Here is a 23,429-nt window from a genome sequence, read left to right as displayed (position 1 = left end):
TTCCCTGACTCCCCTGACCTTGACCAAGAAGGAACATAAGTGACTTTTTGGCTGCCATCTCAGCTGTGCTGTGCCTTGCCGTGCTGCACCGTGCCATGCCAGGCCGTGCTGTGCCGTGTGCCCTTCTCTCCTCGTGCTGGGAGGGCTCTCACCGTGCTTTGGATCCCCCGCTCTGCGCACAGCAATGGAATCCTGATTTCTTGCAGCGGTGTTTGAAGCTCTGTCTCTCACCTCCCTCCGGAGCTGTGATTTCCCCACGGAGTCAGCGCCTGCAGCCAGATACAGCAGAGGACTGTGCAGGGGCTGACGGCGGGGGGTGTGGGGGATGTGTACCCCCGCCCCCATCCCCAAATCTAGGGAGCGGAAGGCCCGGGGATCCCCACCACGGGCTGGGACATGCCCTGGTGCTGAGCGCACATCGGTGCGACAGGCGCTGGGTGACGAGGCTTCACCCAGGGCCGGAGGGGAGCGGGTGAGCTGGGATGTGGTGGCAGCACCCGCTGGACCAGTCTGGCGGGGATTGGGGTGACACAGGGTGCCGTCAGCCGCCGGAGCCCTTCCCCAGTGCCTCTCGCTGCCGCTGCTGGGATCCTGCCTCAGTTTCCCCACCCGGACAGTGCGGAGCCCCTTCCCGGGGCTGGGGGTGCTCCAGGGCCGGACCCTGCCCCGCCGCCGGCGGTTCCGCGCCCGGGCACCGATCGATGCAAACGCCGTCGGTGATGCGGGAGGCGGGGGAGGCCCACGCAGCGCCCACGGCGCGGCTGCAGGAGGGCTCAAATGGCGGCCTGGGGAGGAGAACCGGGGAGCCGCAGGCGGCAGGGCTGGGGGGACATCCCCGAGCCCCCCGCTCCGCTCCCCCCGGCCCGCTGCGGGCGGCGGGACAGTGCTGCAGCCCCCGGGTGACGCCGGCGGCGCGTGGGGAGGGGCGGGCGCTGCCCGGGGGAGACACGCGGGGGCTCAGCGGGGGGTGCCTGAGCTCCCCCGCGGGGGTCCCGGCACCCCACGCCCGCCCTGGGGTTCCCGCGCCCCACCCGCACCCACCGCCAGCGGGGGGGGTCCCCGCGCCCCCGGGGCTGCCCCGCCCTGCCCAGGTACGTCTCGGCCCCGCCCCCTGCCCAAGGGAGGGTTCCTGGCTCCGCCCCGGCCCCGCCCCGGGCTCCACCCCGCCCCGCCCAGTGACGTCACGCAGGTGGTCTCCCCCGGCTGCCGCGCCCTTCCCCGCCCACCGGCGCGCTCCGCCCACCCCGCCCCGCTGTCCAATCGCCTGCCGGCGAAGGGCGGGGCAGCCGCGCCCCCGCCAATGGAGAGAGGATAAACACGTCCGACGGAGGCGGTGCCCGGCCCGCCGCGGGATTGACGGGCGTCCGTGAGGTCCAATAGCGATCCGGCGGCGCGGGATGGGCGGGGCGCGTGCCGGGGCGGGGCAGGGCGGGGCGGCGCGCGGGCCGCCGCTCGCCTTTTGTTCGGGCAGGAGCGGGGCGGCGGGCAGTGCCCGCGTAGGGGGAGCCGCCGCGCAGGTGAGCGGGGGCGCGGGGGGGCCGGGTGTGCCGGGGGGTGTGTGTGGGGGGGGCTTGGGTGGGCTCTGCCGTGCGGGGCTGGGAGGAACGGGGTGGCGGGAACGGGCAGCACCGCGCGCCCCGGCTCGCTCCCGCCGCCCGGGTCAGGGCTTCCCGCAGGCGGCGGAGCGGAGCCGTGCTCCGTCCGTGAGCCCGGCTCGTCCCGCGTCGGGCCGGCGGGAGCTGTCGGCCGCCGAGCCCGGCCCGGCGCCGATCCGCTCGGGCGGGTCCCCGGAGCGAGCCCCCGACGGGCGGCCGGGCTGTCCCGACCCCCGCTCCCTGCCCGTCGCTGCGGGAGCCGCTTTGCGAGGCCGCGGCTTCGGCCGCGGCACCGCCCGGAGCCGCCGCCGCTCCCCGGGCGAGGCCTTGGCACAGGCTGCTCGCCCAGGTGGCCCTGGGGCTCCTCCCGCAACGCGCGGCTGCTCGGTGCGGCGGCCGCCGAGCCCTGAGTCAGAGCTGCCGCCGGCGGCTGCACCGTCCGGGCCGCACCGGAGACCTTCGGTCCCCTCCCACCCCCCCGCCGGGCGGCCCCTCGCCTTCAGCCGGGTTTGCACGGCGGTTTCCCGGGATGCCGGGGCGTCCAGGGGGGCAAGAGAGAATCGGGGCGGCCGGGTGTCCCGCCCCGGGCAGCCCCGCCGCGGTGCGGAGGAGCGGCGGGCGCCGCTTTGCTCGGCCGGGGGGTTCCCAGGCGAGCCCCCGCGAACGGCCCACAGCGGATATCCGCGCAGGGAAACACGGGGGGAGCGAAACTCGGCCGTCCTTTTGTCTGGCGTTCAGAGAGAGCGCTCTAATTGCGTTAGCTTAATTAATCAGGTTTACAGCACAGATGAAAGGATAATGCTGAAACGTTGCTGGGAGTTGCCCGGAGAAGGAGAACGTAGGCTGTCATACGAGCAACTTGGAGAGACGTTTGTGCTGCAAAAGGAGCATGAACGGTTGCCAAGAGGGCCAGGCCACCTGCTGGGACGGTCCTGGGTGACCTGTGCGCTGTCGTGCCTGCACGGGTGTGAAGGCAGCAGCCTGCACCTCCTCTTACCGGGCTGCAGCGTCCCTGCACCCCCCTGGCTTTCCCGTGGAGCTGTCGGGGTACCTGGGCAAGCCCCGTGACTGGGGCGATGTTCCCTGTCAGCTTCCCCATGCCAGAGGGGTGGTGGGGGCTGGGGATGCCCCGTGACCCAGCTGGGTCCGGCCCCCGCAGTCGCTGCGCTTCCTGCTCCAGCCCACGTCGTGCTGGTTTTGGCGCTGGTGCCGCTCGCCAGCCCTGACACCCGGCGGTCTCCCATCCGTCTGCCATTGGGCTGGCGGGGAGCCGGGGGCGAAGCGTCTCGCTGCCAGCTGCCGCGGGGACGGGGCTGGAGCGGTGCCGGGGCCGCCGGGGGCGTTCGCTCAGGGCTGTCAGCCACGTCCAGGGCGGGTGCAGCGCCCGCGGGGTCTGCTCCTGGTCCCGCTCTCGGGGGAACGGCTGTCCGGCCAGGCTGGTAACGGGCTGGGGATGTTTTAAGGTCCTTCTGTGTGTCTTTGTTGGTGTTTTATTAGAGTCTGGCTGGAAGGATGCGGGGTACCCGGTGAAACAGTCTTTGCACTTCTGAAGCCTGTAGTCGTTCATTGCTTTGGAGGATTTCCATAAAGTGTCATGAAAAACCCATTTTACTGCTAATTTGGCTTAAACAAGTTGGCCATCAGGATGGGAATGCACTGAGCTCCTGCAGTCAGTGGCTGAGGGGTGTTTTCCCCTCCAGAGCTGGCTCCTGGGGGAGGTGTGGGCCCCCAGTGCTCGGGGGGGCTCTCAGGGTGCTGGGGGAAGGTGGGGCAGCCGCAGCAGGCCTCTCCCTTCCAGACAATGGCGTTTATGGTCTATTGTCTGGACGATGTGGCACGTCCTCACCGGCTCCAGGAAGCGCATGCATCCCGGTGGGGCTGAGCCGGGCTGCTGGGGGGGTCTGCCGGGGCTGGGCGTGCGAGCGATTGGTGTGCTGTCCCCGGAGCATCGACCACCCCAGCGGGGCGGGTGGCTCATGGCTTGGCTGCAGATGGGAACCTCAGGGAATTTCCCCTCTGGTCCCACTGCTGTATTTCAGTGCAATATTCAGTGCTATCCTAATCCCATTAACTCTCCCCTTTGTTTCCCCCACCTGAAATCCTTAATCAGCTCTAGCAGCTGGGGCAGGCAACTGTGGTGCAGCTGCATGGCTCTTTCAGCTGAGGCTGTTCCTGTGACGATGGCTTCCCTTCAAGGCTGCGGTTTGGTGTGGGAGCACTTGATGGGATTTGGCTTTTTATCGCACTTCCAGATCTCCGGGGTTTAAGACGACGCTCCTGCCGGGCGCGCTGCCGCTCACAGATGGCAGAGCCTTGGGGAGCGGAGCTGCCCTTGGCCCCCGCTTTGCAAGCTGGGGAAGCGGAGGCTTTTTGCAGAGAACTTGCAAGACTTTAATTGCAGCATCTGTACTGAGGCTTGTGCTGGTTTGAAGGTTTAAATTAGACTGGCTTCTAATTAACAGAAGTTAAAAAGAAATTTGATTTCTGTTGGAACAGTACAAGCCTACCTTGGACTTCAGCTTTACCTTGACTTCAGCTGGTGCTTTCCCACCCAGACAGGGTGTGGGGGGCACCCAGTGTCACCCAGAGCCGGGGCTTGCGTGGCGGCTCTCAGTCCCATGAGACCATGGGGTGTCTCAGGTCGGTCTGTGTGGATGGGAGCAGCTGGGATGGCACCTCGGGAGGACACTGGGGCTGCACTGGTGCCTTGAATCGCTGTAACATTCCCTGCTTCAGGAGGGTCGGTTTTATCCCCCTTCCCTATGGATGCTGTTTGGCGAAGCAGTGGAGGACAGCAGGGGTGTGAAGGTGCAAGTAATCCCCCTCCAAAGAACTCTTAAAACTTGACCGAAGCAGCTGAACACCAAGTTTCTGCTTAAACTGGGTTGGCTTTGGAGCTGCACAGGTGCCTTGGGGGGCAGAGACCCCCACCCCCTCTCCTTCCCGCCTCTGGTGCAGGAATGCTGCACAGCTCGTCGATGGCTGTGGAGGGAGATGATGTTTCTAATTAGGCAGAGGTTTGAAATAACCTTCTAAATATGCCAGCCCTGATGGGTTTTGCTGTGGCTGCTGACAGGCCCAGAGGCATTTCAACGCATCTCCGTCGCTCGGCTCTGAAATCGCTTTGCAAACAGGGCAGGAGCCTTGTGCTGCGGATGCTGCGGCTCATTGGGCTCGCCCGTGACATCTGCCTCGCTGCGTTTGAGCTGAGCGAGTCCTCAGGCTCCTTCCGAGACCCTGAGCAGGAGCTGGAGCTGGCGGCTGGGTGGAGGGGGTGAGGGTGGGATGCCCTGTGTTTTCCGAGCATCCTATGCGTGGGTGATCAAACCCGCAGGAGGGGGTGAAGGCGAGTGAGCAGCAGTGCCCTCCTGGAGGGGAGGCTTCTCCAGTGCTGGAGGCGCAGACCCGGTGGTGTGGGATGTGCCACGGTCCCACATGACTTTTGGGGTGGATGGCTGGATAAAGTCTGTGTGCTTCGCTGGTGGGGGAGAGACCTTTGGCTCTGTAAGGAGCCCTGCCGTAATCGCTGTGACGCGCGGGCAGAGCCCTGGTGACAAATCATTAACTTGCTCCGACAGGCCGGGTGCTGACGGGTGTTGGTGATAATTCCTTGTGAAGCGTCTGAACTTTACAGATGTAATGCAATTGGATGGAGAAATTAAGCCGGGGCTCAGCAGCCCTGTGTCCCTCCCTGCTGCCTCGGCTCCTCTGGCAGCATCGGGGCCAGGTGGTAAAATCCTGTGTTTTTGGACACCGTGACTGGAGCTGGGAACAGCCTGTGAGCCTCAAAGCCTAAATTTAAAGCCTGCAATTATCATGTTCTTAAAGGACAACTTGTTCTTTGTGCTCTTTAAAACAAAATAATGATTTTGTTTTTCTTATCCAGATGGAGTTATTGTGATTAATTGCATCATGCCAGTTCTCCTTCCATGGACAAGTGGCGAGTTCCCACCTTTCCCAGCAGCGTTTCTAATGAGATCAGCAAACTTTTATTGAGGAGGGGATGTGCCCACGTGGGTCCTCCCGATCCCAGTGCCTCCGTGGGCCTCCGCAGTGTCTGTGCCAGAGAGCAGGCATGCAGGGAGGGAAGATGCTCTGCCAGAGACCCCACGGTGGGTCTTCGGTGTGTGAATGTCCCTGAGAAACCCCTCCCTGGGCCGGGTCCTGCTGTGGGGCTTGCCCTGTGCAGGCAGAGCCGGCCAGGCTCGGCACTGAAGCTGTGCAAGTGGGAGCAGCCCCCAAATCGGGGCACAACAGAGCTGCTGGATCTGTGCTGGTGCCCAGCAGCGCTGTGCCTGTGGGGCAGGGGCCGTGGCAGGGCATGGCGTGGGCAGCAGGGTTCCCCAAGCCATGCTTCGGCGGATGGTGCTTTGGCACAGCTCTTGCACGAGCCCTGGGTGCCCAGCGTTTCCCGGGGCCGTGGTGCCCTGTGCGAGGGCTCGGCTGCCCCGCAGTATGCTGCGGGAGGGTGCGTGCCATGCCCAGCACTGCGCGTGCTCTCGCAACGGAAGAGCACTTGATGGATAATACCTTGTCATTTGGGGATTTGAAGTGCCAAAATACTACAGCCTGGACTTGGAGTGTGCTGGAGCTGTCAGTAGCTGTTAACTTGGGTGAAGGCAAGGCGTTTCCAGAGGCTTGGGTAACATGCTCCGCTTTGATGGAGAGCATCAGCGGAGTGGGTCGAGGCAGAGATGCTGTGGCATCTGTGGCAGATGTGCTGCTGGGCCGGCTCTGCCACCAGGAGCCTCGTCTCGCCGTGCTTGGGGTGATGCGGCACCCCTGGCGCTGCATGAATAGTGGGAGCAGGGGCTTTGCACCGGGCTTCCAGCAGCTCAAGCTTAACCTCATCAGGTGCAGCTGGAAAATAAATAGGGTTTTAGAGCCCCCTCCAATGAGGGAACCTGGGTCTGAAGAGTGGATCTTGCACCCCTCGCTGCCCTCCCTGTGTGACTCGAAGTGGTCAGAGCTGTGGGGGCGGCAGGGAGATGCTCTGGACCTGAAAGTGCTGGTGAACAAAGGCCATCGGCTCCTTTGTGTGCAGGGCCTGGGCGGCCTCGCGCCGTTACAGCCCACTTTCTAACGAGAGGCCAGCCGCCTGTCTTCTCCTCATTAAACTTCAAGCTGCTCTCTGTCCCCTTTGAATTCTTCCACTTATCTTCACTGTAAAGCCCCATTGAAAGGGCTCGTGGTAGCCGGGATCTGACTCTAACGCTTTCCATTGATGCTGGTGAGGTCTTGAAAAGCTCCTTTCTCTACCTCCTCCTTCTGTGTGTTTCGGCAAGGGATCCTCTTCAAAACCATTGAAGCTTTTGTGCAGTGCTGGGTCTGTTGCAGCATCTGCGGGAGCTTCGTTAGCTGCTGCCCCAGCTTCGTTAGCTGCTAGTGCAATGGTGTCGCTTCAGGGTGCCTCTGGCCGGGGGCTGCAGGTGATGGGGACCTCGGGGTGCAGCTCTCACCAGTGGGCCGAGCCCTGGGTGCCTTTGCCCCTAGGAGGGCTCCGCTGCTGTTGGCTGTGAGGCTGCTCTCCCCCAGCCCCGCTGTCGGAGCAAGCAGTCACTAATCCCCTGGCTTCTCCAGGCGGGTGGGGAGGACCGGAGATTGCTTGCGTGTAGCGTAAGTGCTTCTAAAATAGAGTCTTTTCTCGCATTGCATTTGTTGAATTGCCTTAACTGCCTCTTTCCTTTTCTTAAAAGCCTAAGTGACTGTAATTACAATCGCTCACAGGCTTCCCGCAGCCGAGCTCACCCCCTCGCGGTGCGGCTCCCGAGCGGGGGCACCTCCAGCGCTGCTGCCCTCTGTTCCCGGTGGGGCTGGGAAGGGTGCGTGCAAGGATGGGGCCCTGCGGAGGGCTGCGGCAGCCCCTCGGCCGGCATCCCACGCCGCTCCGGGCTGGGCAGCACAGCGTGCTCCGCACAGGGGCGAGGGCATGCTGGAGCTGCACATGATGTGCTCAGGCTGCCTCTTGCGCCCACCGACCCACCAGGGCCTGGTGCCTGCTCCTGTGCAGCCCTTGCCTGGGATGTGGGGGTGCTCTGTGCCCCTGCCTGCTCACTTAGGGGTGACCCCCTTTTGGGGGTCATGGCTGCTGCCCCCCCCCCCAAGAAGTCCGTGGGCAATAACTATTTTTGCATGAAGCGGCGTTCATGGCTTCCCTGCTGCTGTTCTGAGCAGTGTCTGCCAGCTGTGTCCTGCCTGCATGAGGCCGAAGGCTTCTCCCGGCAGCCGGAGGGAAGGGCTGGTCAAGCCCAGAGCCGCGTGTTTGCTGGAGACTTCCTCCGCAGACAGTGTCTCGGGGGGCGATGCCGCCTGGATGCTGATCAAATGTCTCTGGGGGCGGATGAGCCGCTGGCTGGTGCCTTACAGCTGTGGGAGCTTCCTCTGCCTTCCCCAGCATTCCTGGCTGCAGGAAGTGGTGGGAGAGGGATTAACCTTCCCCTGGCTCCCCCTTACATGGTGGGGTGGCTGAAGCCCCTGCCAGCCCCGTGTCCCACATGGGGCCATTGGAGGTGCTCCCCCAAACCTGCTGTCCCCTCTGTGGGGTCCCCCACATCTGTCTCGCTGTTTCGTGGGGGCTTTCTCACTGTTCCCAGGAGTGATCCTGTTTCCCCAGGGGTCCCAGCTCTGTGCAGGCAGGGGGGCTCAGCCGGGGCTTGGTGGTACTGCTCTGGTGGGAGGGAGATAAGGGTTGGGCTCAGCAGCAATCGTCCTACTGACAGGCCTGGTCGTGGAGGGTGCTGGAGCCCACCCAAACATCCCTCATGCCCAAGGCTGATCTCTCTAGGCAGGTACTTCATGTGTGCCCTAAATACCCCCAGCTTTTCCTTCCTGTGTGAACTGCTGCCCTCTCTGTCACTGCTTCCTGGGGCCCTGGGGATGGTGGGGGTCCTGCCCCACTGCAGCTGTTCGCCAGCAGAAGCATCGCTGGGGAACGGTTCCTGCTGAAGGTGAACCTAGGTGTAACAGCGTCCCTTGCCTGGAGGACTCCCTGTCTTGCCCTGGACCTGATGAGGAGGAGGGAGGACATCCAGGGTCAGAGCCCAGCTGTGGAGGATGGGGGAGAAGTTCATGTTGGGTGTCTGGCCCTTGCTGAGTGATGAGCAGAGGATGCTTGACACAGGGTTCAGAAAATGTCACTGCTTGCTGCTGGAGCGTCTGACATTTGCTCCACTGGTTCCGTCACCTTGGGTGCTGCTGGCCTTGCTGGCTGCTGGCAGGGTGATGCTCCAGAGGAGGGATGGGGGCTGGGTTTAATGAGGTGCCTGTGGTCCCTTCTGGGGGGGTCCTGGGGAAAGAGAGTCCCCTGAGCCATGTAACACCCACCCTAGTGGTCCCTCTCCCCTGCGGCAGGGTGCTGTGCTCAGATGGGTCTAACACGGTGCTTGTTAGCTTGGACCCGCTCCCCTGCTTGGAGCTTGTCTGGGGCCGATCACCTGAGCTCGTGTCTGGCCTCTGAGGGGCTCTGCTGGCTTTTGATGTCTCTGGGGTGCCAGCGGTGCAGAGGGGTGGCTCATGCATAATGCAGGGCTCTGTAAGGAGCCGGTGTCTGAGCTGAACCCACAGAGGTTTGAAAAATTAAGTGCCTGTCAAATGCCTGTAAATTTCGGAGCAGCTTGTTACCGGTTGACCCTCAGTGCAGGCAGCACCAGCCCCTCTTGCCAGCTCCAGCTTGCTGCTGCCTGGGGGTCCCTGCCCTGTCTGGGGTGGGTGCTCGGGGTCCTTACACCCCCCTCTGTGGTGCAGGGAGCTTTCCTGCCCTCAGCTCTGCTCTCCTCTTGCCCACCTTCTCCAGGGCAGGTTTCCAGCATCGGCCTGGGGACGCTGGGGTCCCTCTGGCCACAGCCCCGCTGCCGGGGCTCTGCACGCCAGTTCCTGGCTGGGATGTGCGACGGCTCGCACCGGCTCCTGCGCCGTGGCAACTCGCCCCGCCGGTGCCAGCAGACCGCTCTCCTGCTGGCCACGCTTCCATGGGCGTGATTTGACATCGCTTTTCTTGGGCTTCCTGACACAATTTGGAGGCTCTGCCCCCATGGCGAGGGTGACCCAGCTGGGAGGACTTGCTCTCCCAAACACCGATGCAACAGCTCACGAATACGCGCAGGGGGTGTGCGGCACTGAGGTGCTCCCGGCTCGGCACGGGGGCTCTCCTGGCCGAGCCCTACTCTGGCGCGGGATGGGGAGCGGAGCTGGGCTCGCCCCTCGCCTCCGGCACCGTGCGTCACGCACCGCCCTGCCGCCCCAAAAGGAAACACCAGCTCCCGTCCGCGCCCTGCCGTGGGAATGATCTGCCCCCGCTGGCCTCCATTAGTGGGGTCCCTCTCTTGCTGCCTTATAAACATGCATTATGCACAACCCATTAAAGCTGGAGTAGTACTTAAGCTGTGGATTGCTGCTTGACAGCTCAAAAAATATTGAATTGACAAGAGTGGTGCTCTGCAGTGGCTCCGGGAAGGTGGCTGGCGGGGAGACGGGCACAGTGGGATGCAGGATGTGTGTAGCCCTGGGGACGGGAGCGTGGTGGGGCTCCTGCCTCCCACCCAGCCACTGCTCCCCGGGAATGAGTATTTGTGCCAGGGCTGGGATTTTTTTCCCTGAGAGCACTGGCCTGTGCCGCTTGCGAGGGCTCGGCTGCTCCTTGGGAACAGCTGCCAGCACTGGGGCGAGCTGTGCCAAGCCCGTGCGTGCCGTGCCCAGCCGGGCCGCCCCGCACAAGCCGCGTCCGTGGCCGCTACCCGACGCCCTGACTCAGCCACTGGCGTGGTGGGGGGCTTGTGCCCTGTTCCCCTTCCTCCCCTGAGGAGGGTGCTGGGGCCTGAGGCTGCCGCACTAGCCTGGCTGGTCCCTGCGAGCCCCAGGCTGTGCCGGTCGCTGGAGTGGAGCCAGGGGTATGCAGCCGCCCTGGTCCAGCTTGCTGCATGAATCAGTGCCGGCAGAGGTGGTAATTATGCCTCTGTTTGGAAGCGCTGTTGCTGCTGCGCCCAGCTATGCCGGGCGGCAGCTGCTCCCTTCGCCTCTTATCGCCTCTGAAACTCTGACTCATCCCCACCCCTGCGCAGCCGGAGGAAGGGGCAGAGATCCCAGAGGGTGCCCGGGCAGTGGGGTGGTGGCGGTAGGGCTGGCTGGGCGCTGTCTCCATCCCTCCCCTCCTGGCTGTGTTAGGGGGCTGGATGTGGGGCTGGGTGACTCATAGCCCTGCAGCATCTGCCTGCCCCGATGAGCTCAGGGGTTAATCCCTGAGCCATCCTTCCTCCCCCTGCATTCTCAAATTAAAGACAAGGGGAGCCCAGCCCTGCTCGCAAGCAACCTTGGCTGGTTTGTCCTGAGTTTTGGGATGTGCTGGGCTGCCCTGTCCCAGCACCGTGCAGCCACGGCGTGGTGCTCGGCACAGCATGGCCATGGGCGCTTGTGGTGCTGAGGACCGCAGGAGAGTCGCTTTGCCTGGTTATTTTTAGGTGCTTTAGGAGCGTCCCAGAGGGCTTCTAAAAAGGTTTGTTTTATTCTTGGAGCTCTAGCCTTGTGTCTGTCCCTAGCGCTCTGCCAGGTCTTGTCTCCGGAAATTGGTCTTTAAAAAGCCTGGGGGTAGCTGGGGGAGCTTGGAGCGGGGGCGGGGGCCTGGCTGCAGGGTCTCTCCACGCCAGGCAGACCCTGCTCACACCTTCGCTGCCGAGGCGGTGAGACGCGGCATTGCGCGGCAGGCGCTGGCTGACGGCTCAGCCAGCCGTGCGCGGTCTGCGCCGGTTGCAGCCGCGGTTCATGTCTGAACACGAGCAGCAAAGTGCTGAGCTGTGGGTTCGTCATCCCGGTGCCGCCTTTCATCTCGTGTGGGGAGGGAGGGCAGATAGCGATCTGCTTGATCTGCTCGTGGGCTGCGCAGGGGCCGGCTGCCGCGCTGGGGTCTGCCGCGCGGTTTGGTGCAGGAGAGGGGCAGGAGGGTGCTGCGGTGACCTGGGCTCTGCCGGAGGCGTAACTTCTCCCCTTCCTGCCCCACAGAGCAGCCATGGAGGTGATGAACATGATGGAGCAGCCGATCAAGGTGACGGAGTGGCAGCAAACCTACACCTATGACTCGGGCATCCACTCCGGTGTCAACACCCAGGTGCCCTCCGTCAGCAGCAAGTGCCTCGGGGACGATGACGAGGTCTACGGGAAGCAGTACACCATCAAGAAGACGACCACCACGAGCTACTGCCAGGGAGGGAGCCAGGGCCAGAGCCAAGCGCAAGGTAGGGGCTCCAGCGCCGGCATGTCTGTGAGCTTGACTGCTCTGCTCCTGCCTGCCTCCACCTCTCCCACAAGCCGTGCTCCTTCTGGGCACTCCTCCATGCCGCCTTCCACACCCCGGGAGTTGTTACTGCCTAAAATATGCTTCCTCCTTCCCCGCGCCGAGCGGCTCTTGCGTAGGAGCGGCACGTAGCCAGCCCGCACTGGTGCTGAGCTGTGCACACACATCTGACTGCGCCGGTGGGTTGGCTCGAGATAGGAACAGCTGATCCCGGCCCACGGATCAGCCGTCTGCTCTGCTGCCTGTCTGCCTGCTCGGGAAACCTGTCTCAGCATGGCTGGCAGAGCTGCCGGCATGTGCCATAAAGCCCCACTGGCCGGCCTGTCTTCTCCCACTGCTACAAGGGCAAAGCAGGTGGAGGCGCTTCCCCCAGGCCAAAGGAGGCACTTCCCCCAGCTTTATCCCTTAAGAGAGAGCTGGTTTGCTCCGCTCGCCTCTGCGGTTCCCCCGTCAGCAGCGGGCCCTGGAAAGTTTAATCATCAGCTCCCCTGGGGAGGCAGAGCCCCATGGAGAGGGACGAGCCCTCCCAAGCCCTGTGCGATCCCTGTGCCGCAGCGGTGGGGACGGCGGGTGGCTGCTGCAGCGTCTCTGCCCCTCGGGTCGCGCCTGTCCTGGCATCCTCGATGGGGAGTGCCTCTGTGTCCTTCTCATACCCAGTGCCAGCTGGTCCCAAGTTGCAAATATCCTTAATTTTTTTTAATTAATGGCCCTTGTGTGACAACTGCCTAATCATGCTGCCTAATTGAGTGTTGTCTTATCTCTGCGCTGCTGTGTCTGTTTACACTTTGAAGCACTGGCTCCTTGCAGAGCGTGCTGGGACTGCTGACGTTGCCGGTGTCGTTGAGCTAAGCTCTGGCTCAGCTATTTGAAATTGGAAAGCAGGGCTGGGAGTGCTCCTTGGAGAGAGCCTGAGTCTAACGCTGCCTCCCCGTCTCCCCCTGCAGCAGACATGGAGGCTCAGCTGGCCATGACCCGGGCCCAGCGTGTCCGGGCTGCCATGTACCCCGAGACGGTGGAGGACCGCTCCCTGCTCATCACCACCCAGCTGGAGGGGCAGCAGACCAACGTGCAGCGCTTGGCAGAGCCCTCGCAGATGCTGAAATCGGCCATCGTGCACCTCATCAACTACCAGGATGACGCCGAGCTGGCCACCCGCGCCATCCCGGAGCTCACCAAGCTGCTCAATGATGAGGACCCGGTAAGGAAGCATGGTTTGCCTGCGCGTGTCTCTGGGCTTTCAGCTGCCAGGCCTGTGGGGCTCGCTTCCCCAGCCGCAGCAGCACAGCTGGGCTCCCATCCTTGCGGGGCTCCGCGGCCGCCGTCCGGCTCCTTCATCTTGTCAAAGCCTTGCGGTCTTTGTGCTGCAGCAGGACTGAGCCCCCCCTCTGCCCACCTGCTTCTCCACAGCCTGTCCTTGCCGCTCTGGCACGGCTCTCCTGCCCTGGCTTTGCACAGACACCGAGCGCTTTCGCTGGCTCTCGGTGCTCCAGCCCCCCCGCCCGTCCCTGCAGCACGCCTGTGCTCCGCGGACCCAACCGTACGCTGCCCGCCGCTGCAAAATGCAGCGTAGCTCCTGGAGCAACGTGGATGAGAATTGTTAAAAATAGCAATCCTTGCCTGCACTGGCTGTGCTGGCTCTGCCGCTCCAGTGCTGCCCTGCCTGGCACGACGCGTGGCAGCCCTGGGCCGGCTCTCGCCCAGCAGAGTGGGATCCCTTCTGTCCCTGCTGCAATGGGCAGTGGGCAGCAGCAAGATCCCCTCCCACCCACCAGCTTCTCTCCCCCCGCAGGTGGTTGTCAGCAAAGCGGCCATGATCGTCAACCAGCTCTCCAAGAAGGAGGCGTCGCGCCGCGCCCTGATGCAGTCGCCCCAGATCGTGGCGGCTGTGGTCCGCACCATGCAGAGCACCAGCGACCTGGACACGGCCCGCTGCACCACCAGCATCCTGCACAACCTCTCGCACCACCGCGAGGGCCTGCTCTCCATCTTCAAGTCCGGTGGCATCCCAGCCCTCGTCAGGATGCTGAGGTACGGGGGTGCTGGCGGGGGTCCCGAGAGGATGGCAGAGCTGAGCAGTCCCTCCTGAGCTGGGGGCAGAGAAGGGGAGGGCTCGTGCTGCCCGTGGACATGGGTCCTCCTCCTGCTCATGCTAAAACAAGGGAGTGGGAGACCTTGAGCCTTTTAGCCTGTGAAAGCCCCCACGGTTTGCTGCTTTGGGAGCCTGTGAGGGGACAGGAGGAGGGGAGCAGCCCCCCACGCTGCCTTGTCCGTGGCATCAGGCCTTGGTCTCTGCTCTGCCCCGAGGAGGAGGTGTCCCTTCCCAGAGGGCAGCCCCGGGGCCGTGCAGCACGACAGCCTCGCATCGGGTCCTGCGGCAGGGCGCTGGGTGGGAGTGGGGGCTTGGGGCAGCCCTGGGGGCTGCGCTGGCAGCCTGGCGAGCCCGGAGGCAGCTGCCCACGCTGACATGGCTCTGTGCCGCCTGCCTGCAGCTCGCCAGTCGAGTCGGTCCTCTTCTACGCCATCACCACCCTGCACAACCTGCTGCTCTACCAGGAAGGGGCCAAGATGGCTGTGCGCCTGGCCGATGGCCTGCAGAAAATGGTTCCCCTGCTGAACAAGAACAACCCCAAGTTCCTGGCTATCACCACCGACTGCCTTCAGCTCCTCGCCTACGGGAACCAGGAGAGCAAGGTGGGCCCGGGGAGCCCGGCCTGGCCTGTGGCGCGGGGTCGTGCCGGGGGAGGCGGGGAGCGGGGTGGCTGCCCCACCATGCTCCTTACAGACAGACACCCGGGAGCGCAGGGGTGGGAGCTCTCACCATGTGCCCCCCGGCCGCAGCCGGCAGCGGAGCGTTGTGCTGTGTGCAACGCTGCCACGGCCGACCTCTCGCAGGTGGAGCATCCCCAGAAGCGCAGACTGTCCCAGTCTGGCCGGTAGATCGGCTTGGCTGGGTTTCTCCCCCCGCTGCTCTGGGCAATGCCTCTATCTCTGTTCTTTGGCTGCTGCTCTCCTACGCACAAGTTGTCCCTGGCCTTGTGTGGAGGTTCGGTCCCTGGGCCGCTGCCCGTCCTGCCTGCAGCGTGGGGCAAGGGACCCCGGGGCACAGGTCTGGGGTGGCCGGGGGGAGCGGGGTACAGCCCCGGTGGGGGTGACCCGAAGCACTGCTGTGTGTCCAGGGGTTGGACCTCCTGCCTGACTTGTGTCCTGGCATGAGCTGGGGAAACCAGAGCGGTGGTCCCAGCAGCCCGGAGCTGCTGTGCGCCCTGACCCTGGCCCTTTACCTTGCAGCTGATTATTTTGGCCAACGGAGGACCACAGGCCCTGGTGCAGATCATGCGCAGCTACAACTACGAGAAGCTGCTCTGGACCACGAGCCGGGTGCTAAAGGTGCTGTCGGTGTGTCCCAGCAACAAGCCTGCTATCGTTGAGGCTGGTAAGAGGGGCTGGGGGGCTGCGGCAGAGCCGGTGTCAATCAAGAGGAGGATGGGGGTGTCAGGATGATGCAGCCGAGGGTGCTGTCTCACAGCTGATGTGCGAGACAGGTAAATGCCTTGCACAGCCAGGCAAAACCACCTGCGTGTAGCCTGGTTTCTTGGCTCTGAAAGGCTGCTGAGGTGCTTTCCTGGCACCGTGCATGGGCAGGATCTGGCCCGGCTGGACAGCCAGGAGCTGTCTTCCCGCGCTGCATTTAGCCTCCACTAAGCTATGAGGCTGCATCATGCATTGGAGGCATTGGTCGGGTGGTGCCCAGCCCACCCTCACCCCGCAGACCCCCTGTCTCTCCCTCCTCCTCTCTGCTGGGGCAGCTTTGGGTATTTACAGATGGGCTGGTGTCTCCTTCCCCGGCAGGCGGCATGCAGGCCTTGGGCAAGCACCTGACCAGCTCCAGCCCCAGGCTGGTCCAGAACTGTCTCTGGACCCTGCGAAACCTCTCTGACGTGGCTACCAAACAAGTGAGTCTGCGTGACCCCCGAGTCGTGCTTCAACGCAGCGTTTCAGAGGGCTGCCCCTCACCCTCTGCTTGTGCCAGACTGAATCCAAAGCAACGTCCTTGCGCCATTTCCAGCTCCTGTGAGCAGCGGCAGCGTGAGGGGGTGCCCAGCCGTGCCCCAGCCCCGCTGCAGGAGGGGTTTGCCTGGCATTGCGGGAGGCCGCTCGCTGCCCGTGGCCCTTCCCACGCCAGCCGGCTGCCAGCGCTCGTGCTGTGTTCCCAGCGGGGAGCCGAGGCCACCGGTGGTTGCTCACGTGCTCAGCGGGACATTGCCAGGGCTGCTGCTTGCTCCGACTCGAGGAGCCCCGGCAGCCTGCCCTGCCGCTGGCTCGGCTCCTTCCCCAGCGAGGGAGCTGCCGTCAGAGCTGCTGTCGAGGCGGTTGTGCCCATGGGGCTGAGTCGCAGCCGGTGCGAGAGTGACCCCGAGCTCTGCGCTGGGGTTGCTCTCCCCAGCCCCTTGCTGCCTCCTGATGCATTCCCCATCTGCTGGGGCCGCCTCTCTGTGCAGATTAGCGCCTGATGCAGCCTGGAAACTATTTGGGCTGGCGTAACCATCCCTGGCTCTGACGATTGAGGGGGGGATGCGGCCATGGTGCCTTTAACTCCTTCCTGCCCTGCCGCTAGCTGCCTGCCGGCATGGCTGGGACCGGGGTCATCACCCCAGGACTGCTCAGGGAGCACTGGTGGGTGCATTGTTTGCACCTCCCAGGAGAGAAAAGCTGCTGGATACATTAAACTTTAAGTAAAGCTGCACATGTTGGGAGCGCCTCTTGCTCACACCATGCCGGCATTGCAGAGGAGCAGCTCTGGCTGTGGGGGGATGGGGAAAAGTGCAGTGTGGGAGGCACAAACGCTACCGCTCTGCCATTGCTGCCTGCTCTGGCCCGTGCAGAGCCCGGGGCGTGTGGGCCCGGGGCATGGGGTGCTGAGGGGCTGGGGGCCACAGCGAGAGCAGCCACACAAGCCTTGGTCTTGAGGGGAGGGTGCCAGGTCTGGGAGGAAGAGCATGGCTGGGGGCCGGATCCTGTCTGTGATGGCAGGAGCCATCCTTGCGGGAGGTGGCGGCTCCTCTCCAAGGCTGGGTGTCTGTCCGTCTCGGGGGAGCAGCTCTGGCTCCCCACGCCGGGCCAAGAGGCGCAGGGAACAGGAGCAGGGCTGCAGCCCAGCCGCTGGCTAAGCCCAGATCTGGCTGCCGGGGGGCTGGTCTGACTTCCCGTCCCCGCTCCCGCAGGAGGGCCTGGATGGTGTCCTCAAGATCCTGGTGAACCAGCTGAGCTCCGACGATGTGAATGTGCTGACCTGCGCCACCGGCACCCTCTCCAACCTGACCTGCAACAACAGCAAGAACAAGACCCTGGTGACGCAGTCAAACGGGGTGGAGGCCCTGATCCACACCATCCTGCGGGCAGGCGACAAGGAGGACATCACCGAGCCGGCCGTCTGCGCTCTCCGGCACCTCACCAGCCGGCACCCCGAGGCTGAGATGGCACAGAACTCGGTGCGGCTCAACTACGGCATCCCCGCTATCGTCAAACTCCTCAACCAGCCCAACCAGTGGCCACTGGTCAAGGTAAGGGGCTGGGGGAAGCCAGTGGCCAGGCTGGAGCGAGCCGCCGGCTGCTGGCCCACGGTGGGACGTGCTGCTGAGGGGGTCTGCAGCTGGTGCCGTGTGCGGAGCGATGGTGGGCTGCTGCCACTGCAGCCCTGGTCCTGCTGCGCAGCGTCCTTGGCGGCAGCTGATGGAGGAAATGGCTTGTGCCGGCTGCTCGGCTGGAATCAATACTCCCCCCGGCCGCCCCCGCGGGGAGGGGACCAGATCCGGTGTGGGAGGAAGTTGAAGTCAGCCTGCGCCACAGAGGGGGATGGGGTGGGACGGGCAGGGAGGGGGGGGGCCTGGCTGGCAGGTCCCGTGGGGAACACATGCCGCTCTGATCCGTGGTCGAGATGCATCTCCTTCCCCACTTCTCTCCTCCAGGCTACCATAGGCCTGATCCGCAACCTGGCCCTGTGCCCGGCCAACCATGCCCCGCTTCAGGAGGCCGCCGTCATCCCCCGCCTGGTCCAGCTGCTGGTTAAGGCTCACCAGGACGCCCAGCGGCACGTAGCAGCCGGCACACAGCAGCCCTACACGGTGAGTCCCTGTGTCAGGATCTGCTGGGGGTGCCCCTCTGCCCTGCTCCCGGCACAGCCTGGCACCCCAAAAGTCGACCTGTCCATGGGGGGTGGCCTGTGCCCACACTCGGGGTGGTCGTGCCCTGGTGTGGGATGCCCTGGCTTGAGCGCTTGTCCCCTGGCAGGATGGAGTGAAGATGGAGGAGATTGTGGAGGGATGCACAGGGGCACTGCACATCCTGGCCCGGGACCCCATGAACCGCATGGAGATCTTCCGCCTCAACACCATCCCTCTCTTCGTGCAGGTCAGGGGCTGGGGGGACGCGGGGGCTGCTCTCTGCTGGCTGGCACGTCCCTGTGGTGCTCGACTGGTGGCACCTGTGCGTGTCAGACCACATCAGGAGCACGACAGCTCCTTGCTGGCTGCTCCACGTTGCCGCTAATGTCTCCTGACAGCTCCTCTACTCGCCGGTGGAGAACATCCAGCGCGTCGCGGCTGGCGTGCTGTGTGAGCTGGCCCAGGACAAGGAGGCGGCAGATGCCATCGATGCAGAGGGGGCCTCGGCTCCGCTGATGGAGCTGCTGCACTCCAGGAACGAGGGGACGGGTGAGTGCCGTGGTGCCGGGCCCTGTGCCGGGGGCTCTCTGCCACCCGGCATCACCCCAGCTGCAGCCGGTCTGGGTCTTCTGGAGCTCTGGTGTGGCGTGGCACCATGAGCTGAGGCTGCTGCCCTTCCCCTGCAGCCACCTACGCGGCCGCTGTGCTCTTCCGAATCTCGGAGGACAAGAACCCTGACTACAGGAAGCGCGTCTCCGTGGAGCTCACCAACTCCCTCTTCAAGCACGACCCGGCAGCCTGGGAGGCGGTGAGCATTCTGCTGGGCACCGAGACGAGTCCTTTCCCCTGGGGAAACCAGGTCCTCTTGGGATGGCCCTGTCCTGCCTCCAAAGGCTGCACTGCCACCTACAGACAGGGTTTGGACAGGAGTGACCAGCAAACTGGGGGAGGCAGAGGGTGGATGGGCTGAGGACTTGTCTCTCCGGCAGCCCTGGGTGGCAGTACCTGCTACCCGGGACGGGGCTGGGCACCAAATAGCTCCTGAGCATCGTGCACACGTGAGTGCAAATCCCCTCTTCAGCAGTGTCACCTTCTTTCGTAGGCTCAGAGCATGATCCCCATCAACGAGCCCTACTCAGACGGTGAGTACGCCGCCAGCTCTTCCTGCGGGGTGGGCTGGGGAGTGAGATGGGGCAGTTGCCTCATCTCACCAAACCAGGCTGGTTTTAAAACCTTTCTCAGTGGCTGCTAACGAAGTGCCAGCCCAGCCTGCGTGGGGGTGCTCAGCGGGATGCTCAGCGCCCCGGGGAGCACGTGCAGCCACTCCCCTGTGTGCCTGGGCTGGCCCAGAGGCTTGGGGCAGGCGCGTGGCCCTCGTGTCCTTTGCAGCACCCTGTGCCGCACGCTGCTCCGGGCGGGGGTCCAGGGGTGCGGCTGAGATCTGGAGAAGCCTCTCGCAGGCGGGAGCTGAGGTTGCTGCACCCCTTCCCTGCAGAGCTGGACCCCGGCTACCGCCCCATGTACTCGGGTGACATCCCCCTGGACCCCATTGACATGCACATGGACATGGATGGGGACTACCCCATGGACGCCTACAGCGACGGCGTCCGAGCGCCCTTCGCTGACCACATGCTCGCCTAACCCGCCCCGCAGCCCCCGCACCAGGTAGTTGCCGGCGTGTACCCGGGGTGCGGGCGCGGATCGAGGGCGCACTTGGCGCTGGAGCGGGGCGGGCGGCCAGGGGAGGCAGGGCTGGCTGCTGGGGCCCGGCGTGTCGCAGGGTCCCCGGCGCCGCCGTGGGCCAGCATCCCCATCGCTATATGGGCTCGGGGGGCCCTGGTCGCCTCCAAACACCCCCCTCTCACTTGAGTAACAGGAGCTCTCTCCTGCTGTGCGCAGGTGTTTTCTCCATGCAGAAGAGGGTGGCCCCAGAGCTGAGTATTGACAAGAAGGACTTGGGAGACAGAAGTGCCTGAGAAGACAAACTTTTCCATTCCCACGAGAGGTTTTATTTTTCAATTTTTTTTTTTTCTTCGCTGTGGGTCTGTGGAGAAGGTCCTTCCTCCTGGGACTGCTTCAAGCACCTACTGCCGTATCCAGCATCCAAGATACTGTTTCTGAAGCTTTAAAACACACAAACCTTGCACCATTAGCGACCTTTCATTGGCAAAATAGTCTTTTCTATGAATATATATTTCTTTTTTATTTTTAATATGGTGCCAACGGCTTTTGCCGTCTTTAAGTTTGTGCTTTCTAACTTCCCCACTATTTGTTCTGCGTGTTAGTGTTCTAGGAGAGGAATCTAACACAGGAAAACCCTCTGCTTTCTGCAAACTCTAACTTAATCAGGCTAATCGAGAATTTGCTGAAACCAAAGGGTGCCGTGTCCCAGGACCTTCATTTTAGCCATCGGGATGTCTGTGGTTTAATTCTTTCCGATCAGCCGTTGGGGAGCTGACTTTGTGTACCTGCCTATCCTACCAGTACCCATAGAGGAGTGACTCCAGCATTAGGAACTGTGTCCTTGTACTGATCTCTGTTGCACATTTTAACCCATTTCCCTTCTTTTTGGTGAGTGGTGTGTTTCCGTCCCCTCCTCCCTTATCTAACGCATTTTTTTAAAGAGGCTCTAGATCTGGTGGGGGTTTTAACACTTCCACCAGAAAGGGATGGACAGTTACTGGAGTGTGGTTCAGGAATGGAAGATTTTATTATTTCTGTAAGTTGTTTTTGTATAGACCAAAGCAAAGAATAAAATAACCCCCCCAGCCCTGTGTTGCCCTGAGCCTGTTCTTCTGCCAGCGGGGGAAGGCCAGGGAGTCCCCTTGGGGCAGCCGGGGTGAAGGTGGCCATCGCCCTCCTTGGGCCAAGTGCTGGTGCTTCTCCCCGTGGGGCTGCGTGGCCTTGGATGAGCTCGGTCCCATGCTCTGCACCCCACTGAGCCTGGCCGAGGGCTCGGGTGGTGGCTGGGGGGACAAGCAGGCTGGGCCCCTCTCTGTGCCTCGGGACGGTGCTCGGCAAGGCACAGGCACCCGCTCACGGCCCCGCGGCACCGGCGGCAGCTCCCACCGGCAGCCCTGCACCTGGACTCATAGCCAGCCCTTGCCGTCACCGTGCTGGGTCATTAGCATGCTGGCTCCATCCAGGTGTCTGTCTGCTCTGTCAGGAGGTAAGAACTCCCAGTAATTAAGATGTTTGTTCATTAGGCAGCGTCACCAGCATCTCCTCTCTGCTGCTGTGCAGAGCTCACTTTAACGAGCTCTGGGGGATAAACAAGCCGGTTGGGAGCGAGCCCCGCTGATTGATGGAGCGAAGCCTGGATGGAACTGCGAGAGGCCAGGTTAAAAACAGTGATTTACTCAGTCGAACCTGGTTGCCTCCTTCCGCAGCCCGGCTGCATAGCAGGAACAGATGGCAGGAGGAAATACTCAGCTGAAACGCTGACTCTGACAGCTGCACCCGGGGAGCGTGATGGGGAAGCGGCGCCAGGCAGGGATCGTGCTGGGAGCTGGAAACTCTTCACAAAGTTACCCATCAACTTCAGGGCTGTTCATCTACTTGGCGGCTGCCTCGGCATGGGGACGGGGCCAGGGACGGCCACCGCTGGCAGCTGGCTGCCCCAGGGTTTCCCATGACACCTTTTTGGGCAAGAGGTACAGGCTGAGCCCAGAGGCAGGACATCGCCTGCAGCGGCTCTGTGCAAGGCTGCGGGCAGGGGCAGGGCTGTGGGTTGTGTGCTGGGGGATTGAAGCGTGTCCCCAGCATGCCCGTGTCCCCATTGCTGGTGGTTTGTACTTCTGCCCTCTGCATCCAGCCTGTGAGGGACGGCTGCGGACACAGGGGCTCAATGGGCACAGGTGGGGGACCTGGAGAAGGGAGTTGGGTCACACAGCAATGTCTTTGCTGCCCCGGTGGCTCGGGGTGCTGTGGCTGCTGCACCAGTTTGGTGAGGTACCCACCACCAATGGGGAGGCAGCTGGCGAGCCAGGATGTTGTCCCTGACCCCTGCCCAGCTCTGAGCTCTGCCTTCTGCAGCACAGCTTGTACCATACAGCCACTGGCAGGCCACTAATCAGCCTGACATGGCTGCCACCAACGCAGGGAACTGGGGGGACGTGATCAAAGGGAGCTGGGAACAAAGTTGCAGCCATTCCCGCTGGCTGTTGGCATCAACCCCTCCATCCTTGCGTGGTCGCTCGGCTCTGCTGCAGTGCCTGGCTGTGCCCCAGAGGGAGGTGTGGGGACGGGGAGGTGGGTGCCCACCACACACAGGGCCCAGGCCGCCGCAGAGCGTGGCAGCATGCGAAGGTTTGCATGTCCGTCGCGGCACGCCGTGGTTGGTCCCAGATGGTCCCGGTAGCAGGCTGAGCTAGGGCAGAGCTATCTGGGGCCAAAGGCAGCAGGAGTGGGGCTGGGAAGCGCGGCTGGCTCCAGCGCTGTGTCCTGCTGGCTCGAGGGAGCATCCTGCACTGAGCTCAGCCCCGCGGCTGCGGCCAAGCCCCGGTGCAGCAGGGATGCAGCCGCGCTTCCTGCCCCGGCCTGTGCCAGGACCGGGGACAAGCAAAACAACAGCTGCTTTCCAGGCAGCCCCAGCAGGGCCAAGCATGCTTCCAGAGGGCAGCGGGGCCTGGGTGGCTTGTGGGATGAGGCTGGGGGGCCAAGCAGCCCACTGCCTGCTGCAGCCGCTTCCAGAACAACTGGGGTCAGTGACAGGCAATGGGAATAAGCCCCCTGTGCAGGGGGTCCAGGCCCTCCAGCCAGGCCAGCCCTTGCTGCTTGGGCTATGCAGTGTAGGACAGTGTTCATGCACCCAGACCTGCATCTCCATGGGTGCAGGCTCTGCTGCCCTGCCGGGTGGGTCCCCAGGGTGACTCGGAGTGGATGGAGCACTCCTGTTTCCAGCCGGTGCCAAGTCTCACCCCTGTCCCCAGGGACCTCAGCAGAGTTGTCAGTGCTTTGCTGCACCCCAAGCATCTGTGCCTGGGTAGATGTGGGCCTCCAGCCCTGTGTGCCCTGGACTAGGGGTTTGGCTGTGCTGAGCCTGAGCCCCTCTCGGGGCTGCCAGCCAGCCCCACGGTGGGTATCAGGGATGCTCTCAGTGTCGGATCCAGCTGTCCCCGAGCACCAGTAAGCCCAGAGATGTCCCAGAGCATCTGCCCCAGGAGGGGCCGGGTCCCAGGGCACGGCTGTGGGACACGGTCCCTCCTGGGGCCATGGGCTGGGATGTGCCCTTCGCCCACCCTGGGGTCCCCTTGCGGGGGCAGGACTGCACACCCCAAGACCCTCAGTCCCACCACCGGGGCACCACCGGGATTCTGGGGGGAAGCGGAGCCCGAGACCAACGTGGACCAGGACATCCAGATCTGCTTGCGGGGTCCCCCGGGGAGGGCC

At 63.6% G+C, this 23,429-nt stretch overlaps 1 protein-coding gene across 2 annotated transcripts; it reads left to right on the top strand.

Annotated features, from left to right (window-relative positions):
* Positions 1-1,422: 1,422 nt before the first annotated feature.
* JUP (junction plakoglobin) lies at positions 1,423-20,808 on the top strand. Of its 2 annotated transcripts, none has more exons than XM_075117032.1 (15): positions 1,423-1,517; positions 11,586-11,818; positions 12,825-13,075; positions 13,667-13,905; positions 14,367-14,568; positions 15,166-15,310; positions 15,727-15,830; positions 17,100-17,438; positions 17,844-17,999; positions 18,166-18,285; positions 18,437-18,587; positions 18,725-18,846; positions 19,141-19,180; positions 19,534-19,703; positions 19,938-20,808. In XM_075117032.1, exons 2-14 carry the CDS (start codon positions 11,593-11,595, stop codon positions 19,677-19,679), a joined length of 2,241 nt encoding a protein of 746 aa, XP_074973133.1. In that variant the 5' UTR covers positions 1,423-1,517; positions 11,586-11,592; the 3' UTR covers positions 19,680-19,703; positions 19,938-20,808. The 2 variants fall into 2 exon arrangements, with proteins under 2 accessions (XP_074973133.1, XP_074973132.1); XM_075117031.1 differs by having other exon boundaries at positions 12,822-13,075.
* The last annotated feature ends 2,621 nt before the right edge of the window (positions 20,809-23,429 follow it).

The sequence above is a fragment of the Phalacrocorax aristotelis genome, chromosome 23, assembly GCF_949628215.1.
Source record: "Phalacrocorax aristotelis chromosome 23, bGulAri2.1, whole genome shotgun sequence".
Classification (NCBI taxonomy): domain Eukaryota; kingdom Metazoa; phylum Chordata; class Aves; order Suliformes; family Phalacrocoracidae; genus Phalacrocorax; species Phalacrocorax aristotelis.
The sequence above is the reverse complement of the archived record's forward strand: the minus strand, read 5'-3'. Positions and strand labels throughout refer to the sequence as shown.

Excerpts from the sequence above, each read along its gene's own strand:
- JUP (XM_075117031.1), top strand. The coding sequence starts at position 11,593 with ATGGAGGTGATGAACATGATGGAGCAGCCGATCAAGGTGACGGAGTGG. Across the intron at positions 17,439-17,843 it reads ACCAGTGGCCACTGGTCAAG|GCTACCATAGGCCTGATCCG; the intron begins GTAAGGGGCTGG and ends TCTCTCCTCCAG. Across the intron at positions 19,181-19,533 it reads CAACGAGCCCTACTCAGACG|AGCTGGACCCCGGCTACCGC; the intron begins GTGAGTACGCCG and ends CCTTCCCTGCAG.